At 42.3% G+C, this 13,074-nt stretch overlaps 1 protein-coding gene across 1 annotated transcript; it reads right to left on the bottom strand.

Moving 5' to 3' along the window:
* Nucleotides 1–4,633: 4,633 nt before the first annotated feature.
* On the bottom strand, nt 4,634–12,417 carry LOC115579636 (peroxisome proliferator-activated receptor gamma coactivator-related protein 1). Its single transcript, XM_030413190.1, has 11 exons — nt 12,256–12,417; nt 10,097–10,192; nt 9,814–9,969; nt 7,557–9,210; nt 7,371–7,424; nt 6,465–7,284; nt 6,171–6,374; nt 6,015–6,078; nt 5,802–5,923; nt 5,526–5,677; nt 4,634–5,058 (listed from the first exon to the last, which is right to left on the bottom strand). The coding sequence occupies exons 1-11, from the start codon at nt 12,349–12,351 to the stop codon at nt 4,958–4,960; spliced, it is 3,519 nt and encodes a 1,172-aa protein (XP_030269050.1). The 5' UTR covers nt 12,352–12,417; the 3' UTR covers nt 4,634–4,957.
* Nucleotides 12,418–13,074: the final 657 nt, after the last annotated feature.

Genomic DNA, 13,074 nt, shown 5'->3' on the forward strand with positions numbered 1-13,074 from the left:
CCAGACATCCCTTCCATGTTGAGAGAAACTTGGCCTACTTCAAAAGAGCGCGGGATCTGAACCGGAGGCAGCAAGAACGTTTGTTGTATTGTGTGAAAGTGTCTGAAAAGGCAATGGAGGCTAGTTACATGCTAGCGGCGCTTATTGCAAAGCAGAAGAAGCCTCACACAATAGCAGAGACACTCCAGTTCCTCACTGCTTGCAAAATAATTGCAGGTGTCATTCTGGGTCCAGATGCCACAAATGAGCTATCCAAAGTGCCGTCGTCTGATAATACAATCAAAAGAAGAATCGACGACATGTCAGAAGACATTGAGCAACATTTGACAGACAAACTGCAGACGAGCAGCAGATTGTCCCTACAAATGGACGAATCTACTGACATAAGTGGGGCTGCCCAACTTCTGGCAAAAACGTCAGATATGTTGATGGTGACTCTATCAAAGAGACTTTTTTCTTTTGCAAAGAAATGGAAAGCCATACTACGGGAGAAGAAATATTCAGGGTAACAAATAACTATTTAAGAGAGAACAGTCTGACCTGGAATATGTGCGTCAGTCTTTGCACAGATGGTGCAGCATGCATGACGGGGAGAGTGAAAGGATTTATTGCTAAGGTGAAAGCACAAAACCCACATATTGTGACAAACCACTGCATTTTGCACCGAGAGGCATTAGTTGACAAAACCATGCCCCCAGAGTTGACTGAGGTGTGAGATGGGAGCTGACCACCAAAGCCTGATCCTCCACACAGAGGTACTAGGCTGTCATGGGGAAAAGTCCTATCCCATCTTTATGAACTTTGGGAAGAGCTTTTGGAATTTTCACGTGAACAAGCTGTCCCACAGAAGGACAAGCTCGCGGATAAGAGGTGGTGCGCCAGTCTGGCTTATCTTGCAGACATATTTGGGCATCTCAACGAGTTAAACGGCAAGCTTCAGGGCAGGAATGAAAACATTTTATCATCCACAGACAAGATTCAGGGGTTTATGGGCAAACTTATCTTCCATGGACATGTTCCCGGTGGCATCAGCTGTGCCACAGGCAGCGAGGGAGCGCGCTGTATATGCCGAACACCTTCAGACCTTAACAGAGAGGTTTGAGCGCTATTTTCCACGTGTGGCTGACATCGAGGACTATGACTGGATCCGAGACCCATTCAACCAGGAATCCTCAACAGAAAAGCTCACTGTGAAAGAGAGAGAGGAGTGTGCAGAGCTCTGCGTGGACCGCACACTGAAACTCAAATTTAGTGAGCTCCCACTGGATCAGTTTTGGTTGGCTTCTGCATTGGAATACCCAAGCATCTCCCACCACGCGATTGAGCTACTTTTCCTTTTCCCCACTACCTACCTGTGTATGTTGGTGTTCTCTACTCTGGTTTACATGAAGAACAAGAGGAGGTCATGGCTGTCTGTTGAACAGGGCTTGTGAGTGGCCCTCTCCTCAGTGCCACCAAGGATTAAAGAAATCTGCGCGCCCTATTCGCACGGGACTAGTAGGCTATAACCTCGAGACCTCCAGTAATTTGTTATAATTGCGGAGGTCGTCTGTGATCTTAATCCCGTTCGAATCTGCCATGTCCGTAATTTGTAAAGTAAAAATTCCATGGCAAATTACCTACCATATTTCGCCAAACACGGAGGTCATGTGATAATATTAGTCCTGTGCGAATTGGCATTTCTGTGATTTGGGGTCGTTTTTGGATTTTTCGGAAGGTTTTTTGTGTTTTCCGTGCCTTATTTCTGCGTTTTTCCTGGTTGAGAATTATGGAGGCTGCGTTGGCAATTATAAATGAATGTTTTGACAGCATTTTGGGTGCAAATTCAGGAGGCTCATCAGAAGAGCGAAATCTCGAAAGATGATTACATGGATTACATGCATGGCAGCATGCGGTAACAAACATTTTTCTATCTTTCAACAGGCTCACTTATCATTATTATAATAAAAATATCCATATCTAACAGTTTTGCTGCTCCAACAAGGGCTCCTGTGCGATGGATGCGGGGGATAATGTCAGTAAATTCGAGTTAAAACACAGACGTCACTTATCCCTTGCGAATGCGGCGCACGAAACACAGACGTGGTGGGGTAGTTTCTAAATCACTTGAGGTCCCCAGGTAATACTAGTCCCGTGCGAATAGGGCTTAATTTGAAAATAGGCAAAATATTTGTAATAGCACATGTTTCAATGCTGATTCAAAATGTTACATTTATAATTTGTAGGTCAGTGCAGCTTCCTTGCATTGACAGTTCTCTGTGCTGAATCTCTTTGCCTCATTTTGAATTTTGTGACCTTTCTGGTTTAAATGGCTGTGTTGCTGCTTTGATGAAGCCTAATTTGATAAAGTTGCACTACACATCAGACAACAATGGGAACTGGAGCTGAATGCAATAATAGAGGATGACTCTTAGGAAAACATATGCTCCAGATGCCATAGGGGGGTTGGAAGGCAACTCTATAAAGAATTTGACTGGAAGGTCAAAACCAGGCTCTTCAGGACACCATTAATAACTTTTGCCTCCAAAAACAATCCCAGCAACAAATGCTGGAGGAATTGTTGTATAGTTGGTGACCATACTCATATATTTTGGGACTGCCGGAAAGTACAAATATTTTGGGAAAATGTCAAAGAAGAACTGGAAAAAATCTTGATAATGAAACAGTTAGTGGATATTTATGGACCCCGGAGAGAGAAAAGTACATGTTATAATGGAAATGTCAACTATTACTCGTCAAATATTCAACATTATTGGAATTAAAGAGTGATTGACATGTGTACTGAGCAGGACAACATAATTTTGTTTCTAAATGATGTCAAACCTCAATTATCTTTCATATTTCTGTACTTCACCTCATTGTTATTGACTTCTATACATATTCATATATTTTAGAGATTTATGGACATTTGTCATGAAACCTAACCTTTATTTTTATGAATCAATTTATCTGTGGATTATTTTCATGATTATTCGTTTGTTATAAAATGTGAAAAATCTTTATTTATTATATAAAAAAGACAAAAAGAAAAAAGGCAATCCAGTAGGGCTGGAAGCTTTCTGCTTGAGAAGTGAAAAAAAAATATTGCAATTAATTCTCTTTCAACTGACTACCAGTAATCAATAAATTGGCTTAATTTTGCAGTTCTACCCGTTTTAGCTGATCTAACAGGGCACGTCCTCACATTTCCTCCTCATTCGTTATTAAAGCGAAACTTTAGCCAAAATGCAACCTAGGCTTTTTTTGTGAATGTACCCGAGTCAAACCTTTGTGTAAAAGCATAATTACGACAAAAGAGGCACTTTTAAGATTTCCCGAATTTTCGTTTTCAGGTCAAACTCATTTTCAATGCGAGTGCTACGGGCACTTTTATGATAGCATCAAAATCGCTATTTTTAAAACACTAAGAAGGCTCGAGAACCCTTCATGATGTCACAAAATCACAGAATTGAAGGCGGGACTTCTGACGAGGCGTCTCAGAAGCAGTTCTTTCTTTAGGAGAGAGGAGCTTCTGTAGGTGCAACCTTTTCAACTTTCAAGATTTATACATGCACAACATCATCTGAATGCAGAACTTTCACTTGTATTACATTACTTTACTGTAGCATTACTACCTTTATTCAAGTAAAAATGTCCGAATGCTCCTTCCACCACTGGTTGAGGTTGTAAAGTTATTTTTTTTGTTTCCACATGAACATGGTAGGCTTTTTCATAACTTTTCTTTGGTCACATTTCTCATACTTGTGTGTTGGAATCTTTGACCAGTATTTAGCACTTTAGGTATTCACTTACTCACCTCACACATTATTCAGCTGAATAGGCTACTAATAAGGTGTCAAAGTGTCAGCTTACCGAGGCCCAATAATCACCATTTCACAAATGACTAGATATTAGTCTATATCATTGTTAAAATGATGTTACGGCTGTGCTATGCTAAATTTGCTGCCGTGAAACATCTCAAAACAATTCCTCAATAAGAACAAGTCCAAGAAACCTGAACATAAGTTATCAGCAGATTCCCCATGCATGTTTTAAGACACAAATATTCTCCTTGGAGTATTAATGTGTATATTGATATTAAAAATAGCAGTTTAATTAGGAGTGTGAGGAAGCCAAGAAAATTAGCCCTTGTAGTAGTGAAGCTGAAGTGAAACTATCAATTGTGCACATTTATAATTAATGTTATTAATCACACCTGTGTTTAACAATTCATTATGTCTGCCACAAGAAGTCGCTATTTGATGAGCAGAGAACAACCTAAAAATATTGCCTGAGGGAAAAAATTGTGATGGAACATTTGATACGTCCAAGTTAATCCACACCTTATTCCAGGCTTTGTTATTTAACAGGGCAGTCTTTGAGGCTGCTGAGCATCCGAAGAAAGCAGACATACACAGGCTACAAAGACTTGATGTACAAAGAACGAGATGATCAATATTAAAAAGTTCAAGAGGCTGAACACTGACTGGATGTTGATGAAACAAGACTCCCTCAGTAGTCATTACTACAAGACATCAGGTGAGTTATAGACTGGCTTCTAGGTCAAATCTGCCGTTCAGCAGATAGCTTCAAAATATCAAACCGTGATAGAACCCTGGTGGTACTGTGCATGCTGAGTCACTCACACGGGGCATTGTCAGGAAACACAATAACCAGCCTTTATTTTTTCATACAAATATATAAAACTTTTGTTATGGAATGCAACAACAATCTTTAGTGGATTTCACTAATACACAATTTCAAATTAACAGTGCTACATATTTGTACATATTAACTGTACACATCAACAACTGCATGCATGTAAAGTGTTATACATGCAAAAACTACTAACATACAAATGCTTGCTACATATGTGGGAGCATAAGGCTCTGAGGTTCATGAAAAACAAAATAAAAACGAGACTCTTTTCGTCTGTGCCACATCCAGCTTGGTGTTCTCGATCTCCCACACAGCTCTGCTACCTCTTTAATCCTTTCTGCGCCTGTTTGAGCAGCTGATCAAAGTCAAGGTTCTCAAACCTGTTCTTGGCAGGAGACGGTTCTGCATCTCTGTTTGCATCTGGAGATGAGAAGGACAACTACAAGCTTAATGTTGAGTTTACGGACTTCCACATCAATAAGACAAGAGGTGTACAGATTCATTGATACGTCACTGAATGATACCTGTTCATTTAACCAAAAAACTATTTTTGAGGTCACTGTAACTGATAACAAATGTATAAAAGCATGTATCTTCATTTTTTTGACATTGCTGTAACTGAAAAATACCCCTACAACTCTAAATTTGCTTGGAGTTGTAGAGCTGCTCACATTTGATCTCACATTTGGATGAAAACTTTACAAATGATCAAATCAATGAATCCAGACATTCTACCAGGATTATTAAATTGAGGTTTCTGTGGGGCCGCCTGCAAAACCAACAGTGACAGGGCTTTGCCACGAAATGCAAACACAAAATCTACACAGAAGAACTACAACCTTCACTATAATGAGGTTCTCTACTTTCTTTGCAAATTTGAGTCTCACCTAGGTCAGCATAATTTGAATTACAGAATTGTCTTCTTCCCCCAAAGCAGAGGTCAAATGGCAGCTCATCAGGCCTCCTTAGTTTTCCGCCGTTATCGATGGCTGCAAAAGCATCATCCATGTTGTAGAATGTGACGAAGGCGTAGTGGTCCCTATAGGAACCAAAGGGGAAAGATTATATTATGGATAAACACAGAGTAATTGTACAAAAACACTGTAAACAGAAAAACATAATGAAAGTAAATAAAACTTAAACTTTAGATTGTGCACACTTACCCTCTTTCTCTAAAGTGAAGCGACACACACTCTACTTCTCCAAACTGAGAGAAGCGCTCCCTCAGTTCGCTGTGTGTCATCGACCTGCAGATGCGGCCGACATACACCACCCTGCGCTCATCCTGTACGACAGCATTTTTCATAATTACTAATCGCTCATTATGCACCCAAAAGAATCACACACAACTCATGTGTCAGTAATCTTTTACTCACTATGGCCTTAAGTTTCTGGATCCTGATCTCGTGCTCTCTCCTGAGCCTCCTTGACTCTCTGCTTCTGTAGGGATGATGGACGGAACATTTATGTTTTAAAGAAATCTACATTTTATCTACAAATGTTTGCATCTAAAACTCTCAACATCAACTGACCTGTAAACATCTCCCAACCGCCTACGGCAAATCTGTGGGGATGGGGATCTGGATGGGGACCTAGACCGAGACCACGATCTGGATCTAGACCTGCTGCATCTCGAACTAGAGCAAGACAACCTGTAGTGCCGAGGGGGCGAGCGGGAGGCAGAGCGAGAGAGGGACGACGAGCATGAACTGCTCTCTGAACGCTTGTGACGGCGCCTGCAAGACAAGCAGATTGAGAGTTAGGAGTGACACACAAAGAGGACGGACAAAGAGTAAAACTGAACATGAAGAACACAAGATGATTACTTTTGTCTTTTTGGAGAGGGAGATGCAGAGCTGGAGGAGGACGAGGAGGAGGAGGAGGAACAAGAGCTTGAGCTTGAGTCAGAACGTGGAGATCTTCTCCGAAACCGTCTTTTGTCCCTCCCTCTGACAGGAGGGCTGGGGGGAGGTGTAGGAAGGGTGCAAGCAGCAGTCTTCTCTTCAGTTGCACAACCACAGTCTTGATGTGTGGCAGTGCTGTCTGAGAGCGACAGAACTTTGTCCGTGGAGAAGGTCGTCTCCAGTCTGGTCCTTGTATCATCAGAGGCCTGCTGCGTTACAGACGTTGTAGAGTTATTAACAGCACTGATGATGGTGGTTTTAACTTCACCTGTGGAGGTCTGTTGTTTGCACTCGGCAGCAGCACTTGGGTTTTGGCTGTTCACCTGCGATTCATCAGCAGTTTGAGTAATATCCTTTAGTTTAGAGGCTCTGCTGTGCTGAGTTATGTTTGTAGGTGAACGGTCTACAGGTCCGCAGTAATCATGATCGGAGGATATAGATGCATAAATGTGGGGTGAGGGGAGAGCAGCAGGGAACTCTGGGAGGCTACTGTGGGTCTTCTTGGATGGTAGAGGACGGGGGTCGATTATTTGAATGGCCTTAGATGGAGGATTTTTGCGCTTTGTTGACAGATCTTGTTGAGTGCTGAGGATGATTTCAGTGCCGAGGGGTTCTGGGATGTCCACTTCCTGTGACATTTGAAGAGAAGGTAAATTCCTGAGGGTTTCTGGGGTCCTAGGTGAGTCTGAAGTGCTTAACGTTTCAAGCTGTTCCACTTGGGGCTCAACTCGCTCCTCTTTAGCTGGAGGAAAAAGAACAAAACTTGGTTACACAAGTCTTGACGTGGGCATCCAACAACACAGTGTTATCAGTAATCTGATGGTTCACCTTGTGTTTCCTCAAACTGTTCCAGCAGGCTGGTCAGGTCAGGGGCTTCAATTCCTGAAGTAGAAGAAGAACAGACATGAAAAGATTACTTAAGAAGATGGTGTTTATCTCTCTGCACATTCTTAGCATCTTCAGCTTTGGTTGCTCCATTGTGTCAGATTTAGCAGCCGTGTTTCAACAGTTTACCTGAGTCAGCGGTTGTAGTCTGCTCTCTACAGCCAAAGTGAAGAGTTGGCAGTGGCTCCTCTGGCGGGGATTTACTGGGGGAATATTCTGGCAATGTTTCCTTTACTGGTGTGTGAGCATCTATTTGACTACATGATACAGTCTTTGGTTCCGGCTTGGTTTCTTTCATAGAGTTTGGACTGCATTTTTGAGGCCTTACCATCGGTTTGACTCGTGTTGGAGATAACGTGGAGGCACCTGAAGCTATCTCTGCGAGCTTGTTTTTAATTTCCTGTAACTGGATGGTGCAGTCCTGAGGTTTTAACACCTTGGGGTTTGGCCCTAATGAGGATGGCTGTTGATGAAGAGATGTGCCTGAGGACTTATTTTGGATTTCCTGAAAGTGCCTGGTGCTGTCGAGGTCAGAGTCTCTGTTGAGGAATTCCACTTTGGACTCCGATGAGGAGTGGTCAGTGGATGGTGAGGTTGTCCGGCTAACTGGTAGGGGGAGGAGGACAGGATTTGGGGGATCACTATTGAGCAGTGATGGTTTCTTTACTGGACTTTTTTTGTTTTCAGGTGCAATAACATTTGGGTTAGCTGTGACTGCTGGCAGTGGACTAGCAGGGGAGATGGTTTTGGATTCAATCCGTGGGCGCTTTAATCCACTGCAACGTAGAGGAGTGGATAGTTTGGCCTCTGAGGGGTGAGGCCTGGATGAAGGAGTTGGAGTTTGAGATCTATGGAGCTGATCAGCACCACTTCTCTTACCATCTGGACAAAGTTGTGTTGTTTTTGGTCCACAGCAGTTTTGTCTTTGCCCCTGTAAACAGAGGATGGGGGTCAGCTCCTTGGGGGCCTCAGAAACAGCGGGCCACTTGGTGGTGTGGTTTCCCGGTTTCTCCACCAGGGGCTGTCTCTTTTGGCGCAGCTGTCTGTACTGTTGGAGGCTAAGTGATTTGGCCTTTGCTTCACCTTTAGGCAGCAGAACTTCAGCTTTGTTACTATTCACTTCTGAGGACGTTGTTTGGGGTTCAAGTGCTGAGCGAGCTGGATTTTCAAGTGCTTTTGTGCTGTTCAGTGGAGCCGACAAAGTTTCACTTGTGAGCACTGTTGTTAGGTTTTTCTCGTGCATTCCCTTTTCCACTGATTCATCAAAGGGAAGCACTTGAACATGGCCAAAGCTCACCCTCTTCCTCTCTCTGGATGGTTGAGCTCTAGATGAGTTTCCATTCAGCAACGCACTCTTCAAGAGTTTGTCATCATCACGTTCTTCAGCTCCCTTTTCTTCCTCCTTTGTTACCTCATCATCGGACACAACATTTATCTCTTCATCGCTCTCTTCAGTGGGTCTCTCATACTTCCACACCTCCTCCTGAGAGAATAATGTGTCCCTAATCAGCTTATCCCCATCCTCTTCCACATGCAGTGTCAGACAGTAGGAGTGCATGACCTTCACCAGGTTGATGAGAGAAGTTGAGGTAAAGACCTCCACGTCAGCCTCTGGTTTCCTATTTTTGGACTGCAACAATGTTTGATTTTGCTGTTTGAGCAGCTGTGAAGGGCTGTTTTTCTCTAATTTGCTCTCATCTTCCTTTTCGCCATCAATCTTAATTGTGAATGTTATGTTTGGCGATTTGGATCTTGGTCTGAGTCTTTCGGCAAGTGACAGTTCCTGACAAGAGAGAAAAAGAAACAGATCTTTAGAACAGCAGAAAAGGTTATAAATGGGACATTGTATTTAATATACAAGTCTATTTTGTAGGTACTTCACTTCTGTGCTCACAAATATTCTGTTCTGTTTGTCAAAGCCTGTGGTTGATCCTTATCCAAGTTTTCATGGATAAAGTCCTAATAAAGCTGCTTTCTATGAGGCAAATTCATGTGATCACCGTGAGCTGCTCATAGTTAACTAAATTTGAAAAGCATGATCAGGAAGGACCAACGTGCTGCAGTGGACTGGATTTTAGATAATGCATTTAAATCTGATTATTGCTTCTAGATGTAGCCAGTCTGATGATTTTTAGATTGTGATCTAAAGTGCAATGTGACTTTTAGGTGAGCTTGTGCCCCGAAGAACCATCTTTAATGCATCATTTTGTTTCATTGGTGCAAAACAAGACATTCTGAGGCTATTTTAAGTCTGCTATAATCTACAGGGAACAAAGATCGCAATTTAGATTGTGGATTGTTATGATTTGGGCCGATCGCCCACCCGTAATTGTTTACATGAAAGTTTTTGAAGACTTGTGTATCTTATCCCTGAGTGTGCACCCACCACTAAGTTGTCCCTGCGCTCTGGGTGGGCGAGGAGCTGAGTGTCAGGCAGAGTGTCAAAGGGAGACAGAGTCCCGTCAACATCCTCCACGCTGTCCAGCATCTCAGTCAGGGCCGACAGCAGGGTTGCACTCTCTTCCTCAGCTCCATTCTTATCCTGAAAAAAGGGGAACCAGAACCAAGATTTATGAACCAATTCTCAACCTTTACTTCTTGCTTAACTGTGTTACTCCCAAAGGCACTCCTCTGCGTGGATTAATGTAGCAATCTGCTTTAACTCTGACCTCTGATGCAACAGTGGAGTCCTCAAAAATGGCCAGGATTGAGTGATCCATGCAGGATTGTGTGTCCATCTCCACATCACTTTGACTCAGGAGCAACTGCAGGGACAAAAACATTACATTACATCCATGTGCTGTGAACATGCATGCACACTGATCTGGTTTACTTCTGCCTCCTGCAACACTTCAACTCACTCCTTCCTCTGGGTGCGACCAGAAACTAAGGCACAGGACGTGACATGCTAGAACTTTCTCAGCATAAACAGGAAGAGCTGCGAAATCTGACAATGCTTCAAATACGGCAGTGGAGAAAAGTGAAGCAGAGCTGATGCTTAATCTATGTTGTTTAAGAGCATTAACACAGAGACATCTCTATGTAAATAAAAATGACATTCAACAAATTGAAAAAATTAGGCTGCAACTAAAGCTTTGCTAAGAACTTTATTATCAATTGATTAACCATTTGATCTATTAATATCAGAAATAGTGAAATATGCTGATCGCAATTTCAAAAAGCCCAAGTTCAAGCATTCAAATGTCATGTATTGTCAGACACCCCGAAACCACAGATTACTATCACTGACGCCTATCAAAACCGACATTTGAGAAGCAGGAACCAGTTGGAAATAAACAATTAACTGACTGCAGATTGACTTTCTGCTACCGAGGTAAATACTTAAATGAAGAATCGTTTCAGCGCTACGAAGCTGCAGACATTTCTCAACATAAATCTGAATGAGGTAAAAATAACTGGAATTTTTTTACTTTGCTACAATGCATTGAAAAAGATTGGTATTCGATACCATGGGTAATAAAAGATTTAATAAGGTTTGTGTACTGTGTGTTAAGCACAACGGCACCTATGTTTATTTACTTCTGGAGGAGGTGGGACTATGTAGGCACTACGGCAAGAGAGGAGAGCAAAAACGCAGCTGGAAGAGGAGTCTCGACACTGATTGAAACTAGACCACTTGAAACTGTTAATATTCTGTATCGATATTTCGATACTTCTGACGACACTAATGTGAAACTATTTCTGTGGCAGTGCTGCAAAAACTTCACCTAGTTATACTTGAGTAAAAGTAAAGTTCTCACATTAAAATACTACTTCAGTTAAAGTGAAAGTCACTCATGCAAAAACCCTGATGTATCTGATGTTAAATGTACCGAAGTATCAACAGTCATTTTCTGGCAACAGATGTACTTAAATATCAGACGTTTAAGTTCAATTCATATTTCCATCTTAGAACATACGGTATACTCTTGGTCGACTGATTATCGGATTACCGGATCTGATATTCAGCATTTTGTTTGACTATGAAAATCAGTGGTGTATTTTATTATCATTATCAGATTGCAGACAACATAAATTCGAAAACGCACTAGTTTGGCACTGTGAAACCAAAGTTATTAAATGAATGTAGTGGTCAAGAGTACAGTAATTGTAAGTCGCACAAATGGAAAAATACTAAAGAGCTAGGCTACTTAAGAACAGGTTTCATTCATACACGTGGTCAAGGATTCATTCTAGTGCCTTACTCTGACGACTTTATATTACGACCAAAGTGTGCAAGTAGGTAAGTTAGGAGGCTAACCGAGGAGACGAGGGGACAAGGGGACATATAGGCGGGTAACAACCTGCATACCATCTCTGGGAAGCTAATACCACAGCCTTCAGAGCCTGCCCAACTGTAACAGGTTAATTATACGCTCATAAGTGACAGTAGAGCCATTCAACCCTGTGTGAATGCGCAAGTTAATGGTATTGTTGGAGAAATGCTAAAGAAATGAGATAGTGTAGTTTGCAGGACAGAGCTGAGGGTGCAGCCTTATCTGAACATCTTGTACTTTAGAGGAAGTGGACCGCTCTCCCTCTCTGTCAGCGTCCACATGTAAAGAGGAGACTATGTTGAAACACGAAGGAAAATGTAACAGCATTCACCAACTCGTCATTAATCCGTTTCTGTGGCTACACGGTACAGACAGATGGAGCCGCTCAGCCTGCTCCCTCTCTCAGTAGTACTACCGCCCTGCTACAGCCACGTGTCGCAATGGCCGCGTGGGGCCTCACGCGCCGGCGAATTGCCTCCGTTTAAAGCGTCGAAACGCGCTCGCGTGCAGCTGATTACATGTCAGACTGTGTAAAATGGGCGAACCGGTACCTCATGGGGAGTGTTGCTGGTCAGAAGGTCGCTATTGCCGGCATTTAAATCCCCGTCTTTCCTCCTCCAGCGCGCCGCCATCTTGCTGCTCCACATGGTCCGCTGGCAGGCCGGACTGACAGACACGTGGTCACCGCGTGTTAGCAGGCAGAGGAGGCCGACCTGGGATCAGATCCACACCGCCGGCTCCATTAGTAAGAGCGGGAAGACGAGTAGAAAAATCAGATCCGAGGTCAGCTATATGTTTCGACTCCATACCTTTTGATTGTCATTATCTTATTTCCTGTAAACTAGCCAGAGATTTTATTTAGCTGATTATTGGTTAAATTCTGTGGATAAAAATGAGGAATACGTTTTCCACATCTTTGTCTAACACATGTAATTAGCGTTTTAAAATAATGTAATACCCTGCTTATTATGCCAATTAAGTCATATAAATTATTGCTAATAGAGCATCAATTTTTTTACATTTTTATCTGATGTATTTATGCTCGAAAGCAACATCTAGTGTCCAAGTGACAACAAATTCTACTCACAATTACCAAATGGCAAAGGACAGGTGTGTCATCCCTGTGACATACCGTACACATTTAACTGTACCAATTAAAGGGTAACTCCACCGATTTTAAACTTTAAAGTGTGTTTGCAGGTCTTGCCAAGTACTACTGCATATCCACACAAAAGTTGTATAAAACCTTTTGTGGCTCCATAAGAAGCTGCATGTCTGATAAATTAACTCCAGTAATGTCAGTCAGTTGCTAATTTGCATTCTGGGTAATGTAGGTTTTGAATAGGGAGAAGAAAGCCTTGAAAAAAGAT

This window comes from Sparus aurata, chromosome 1 (assembly GCF_900880675.1).
Source record: "Sparus aurata chromosome 1, fSpaAur1.1, whole genome shotgun sequence".
Classification (NCBI taxonomy): Eukaryota; Metazoa; Chordata; class Actinopteri; order Spariformes; family Sparidae; genus Sparus; species Sparus aurata.

What these genes read in the sequence shown, in the direction of transcription:
- LOC115579636 (XM_030413190.1), bottom strand. Translation starts at nt 12,351, where the DNA reads ATGTGGAGCAGCAAGATGGCGGCGCGCTGGAGGAGGAAAGACGGGGAT. An exon ending in ACTCCACTGTTGCATCAGAG is followed by an intron (nt 9,970 to 10,096) that starts GTCAGAGTTAAA and finishes CCCTTTTTTCAG; the next exon opens with GATAAGAATGGAGCTGAGGA. An exon ending in GACTACAACCGCTGACTCAG is followed by an intron (nt 7,425 to 7,556) that starts GTAAACTGTTGA and finishes CTTCTACTTCAG; the next exon opens with GAATTGAAGCCCCTGACCTG.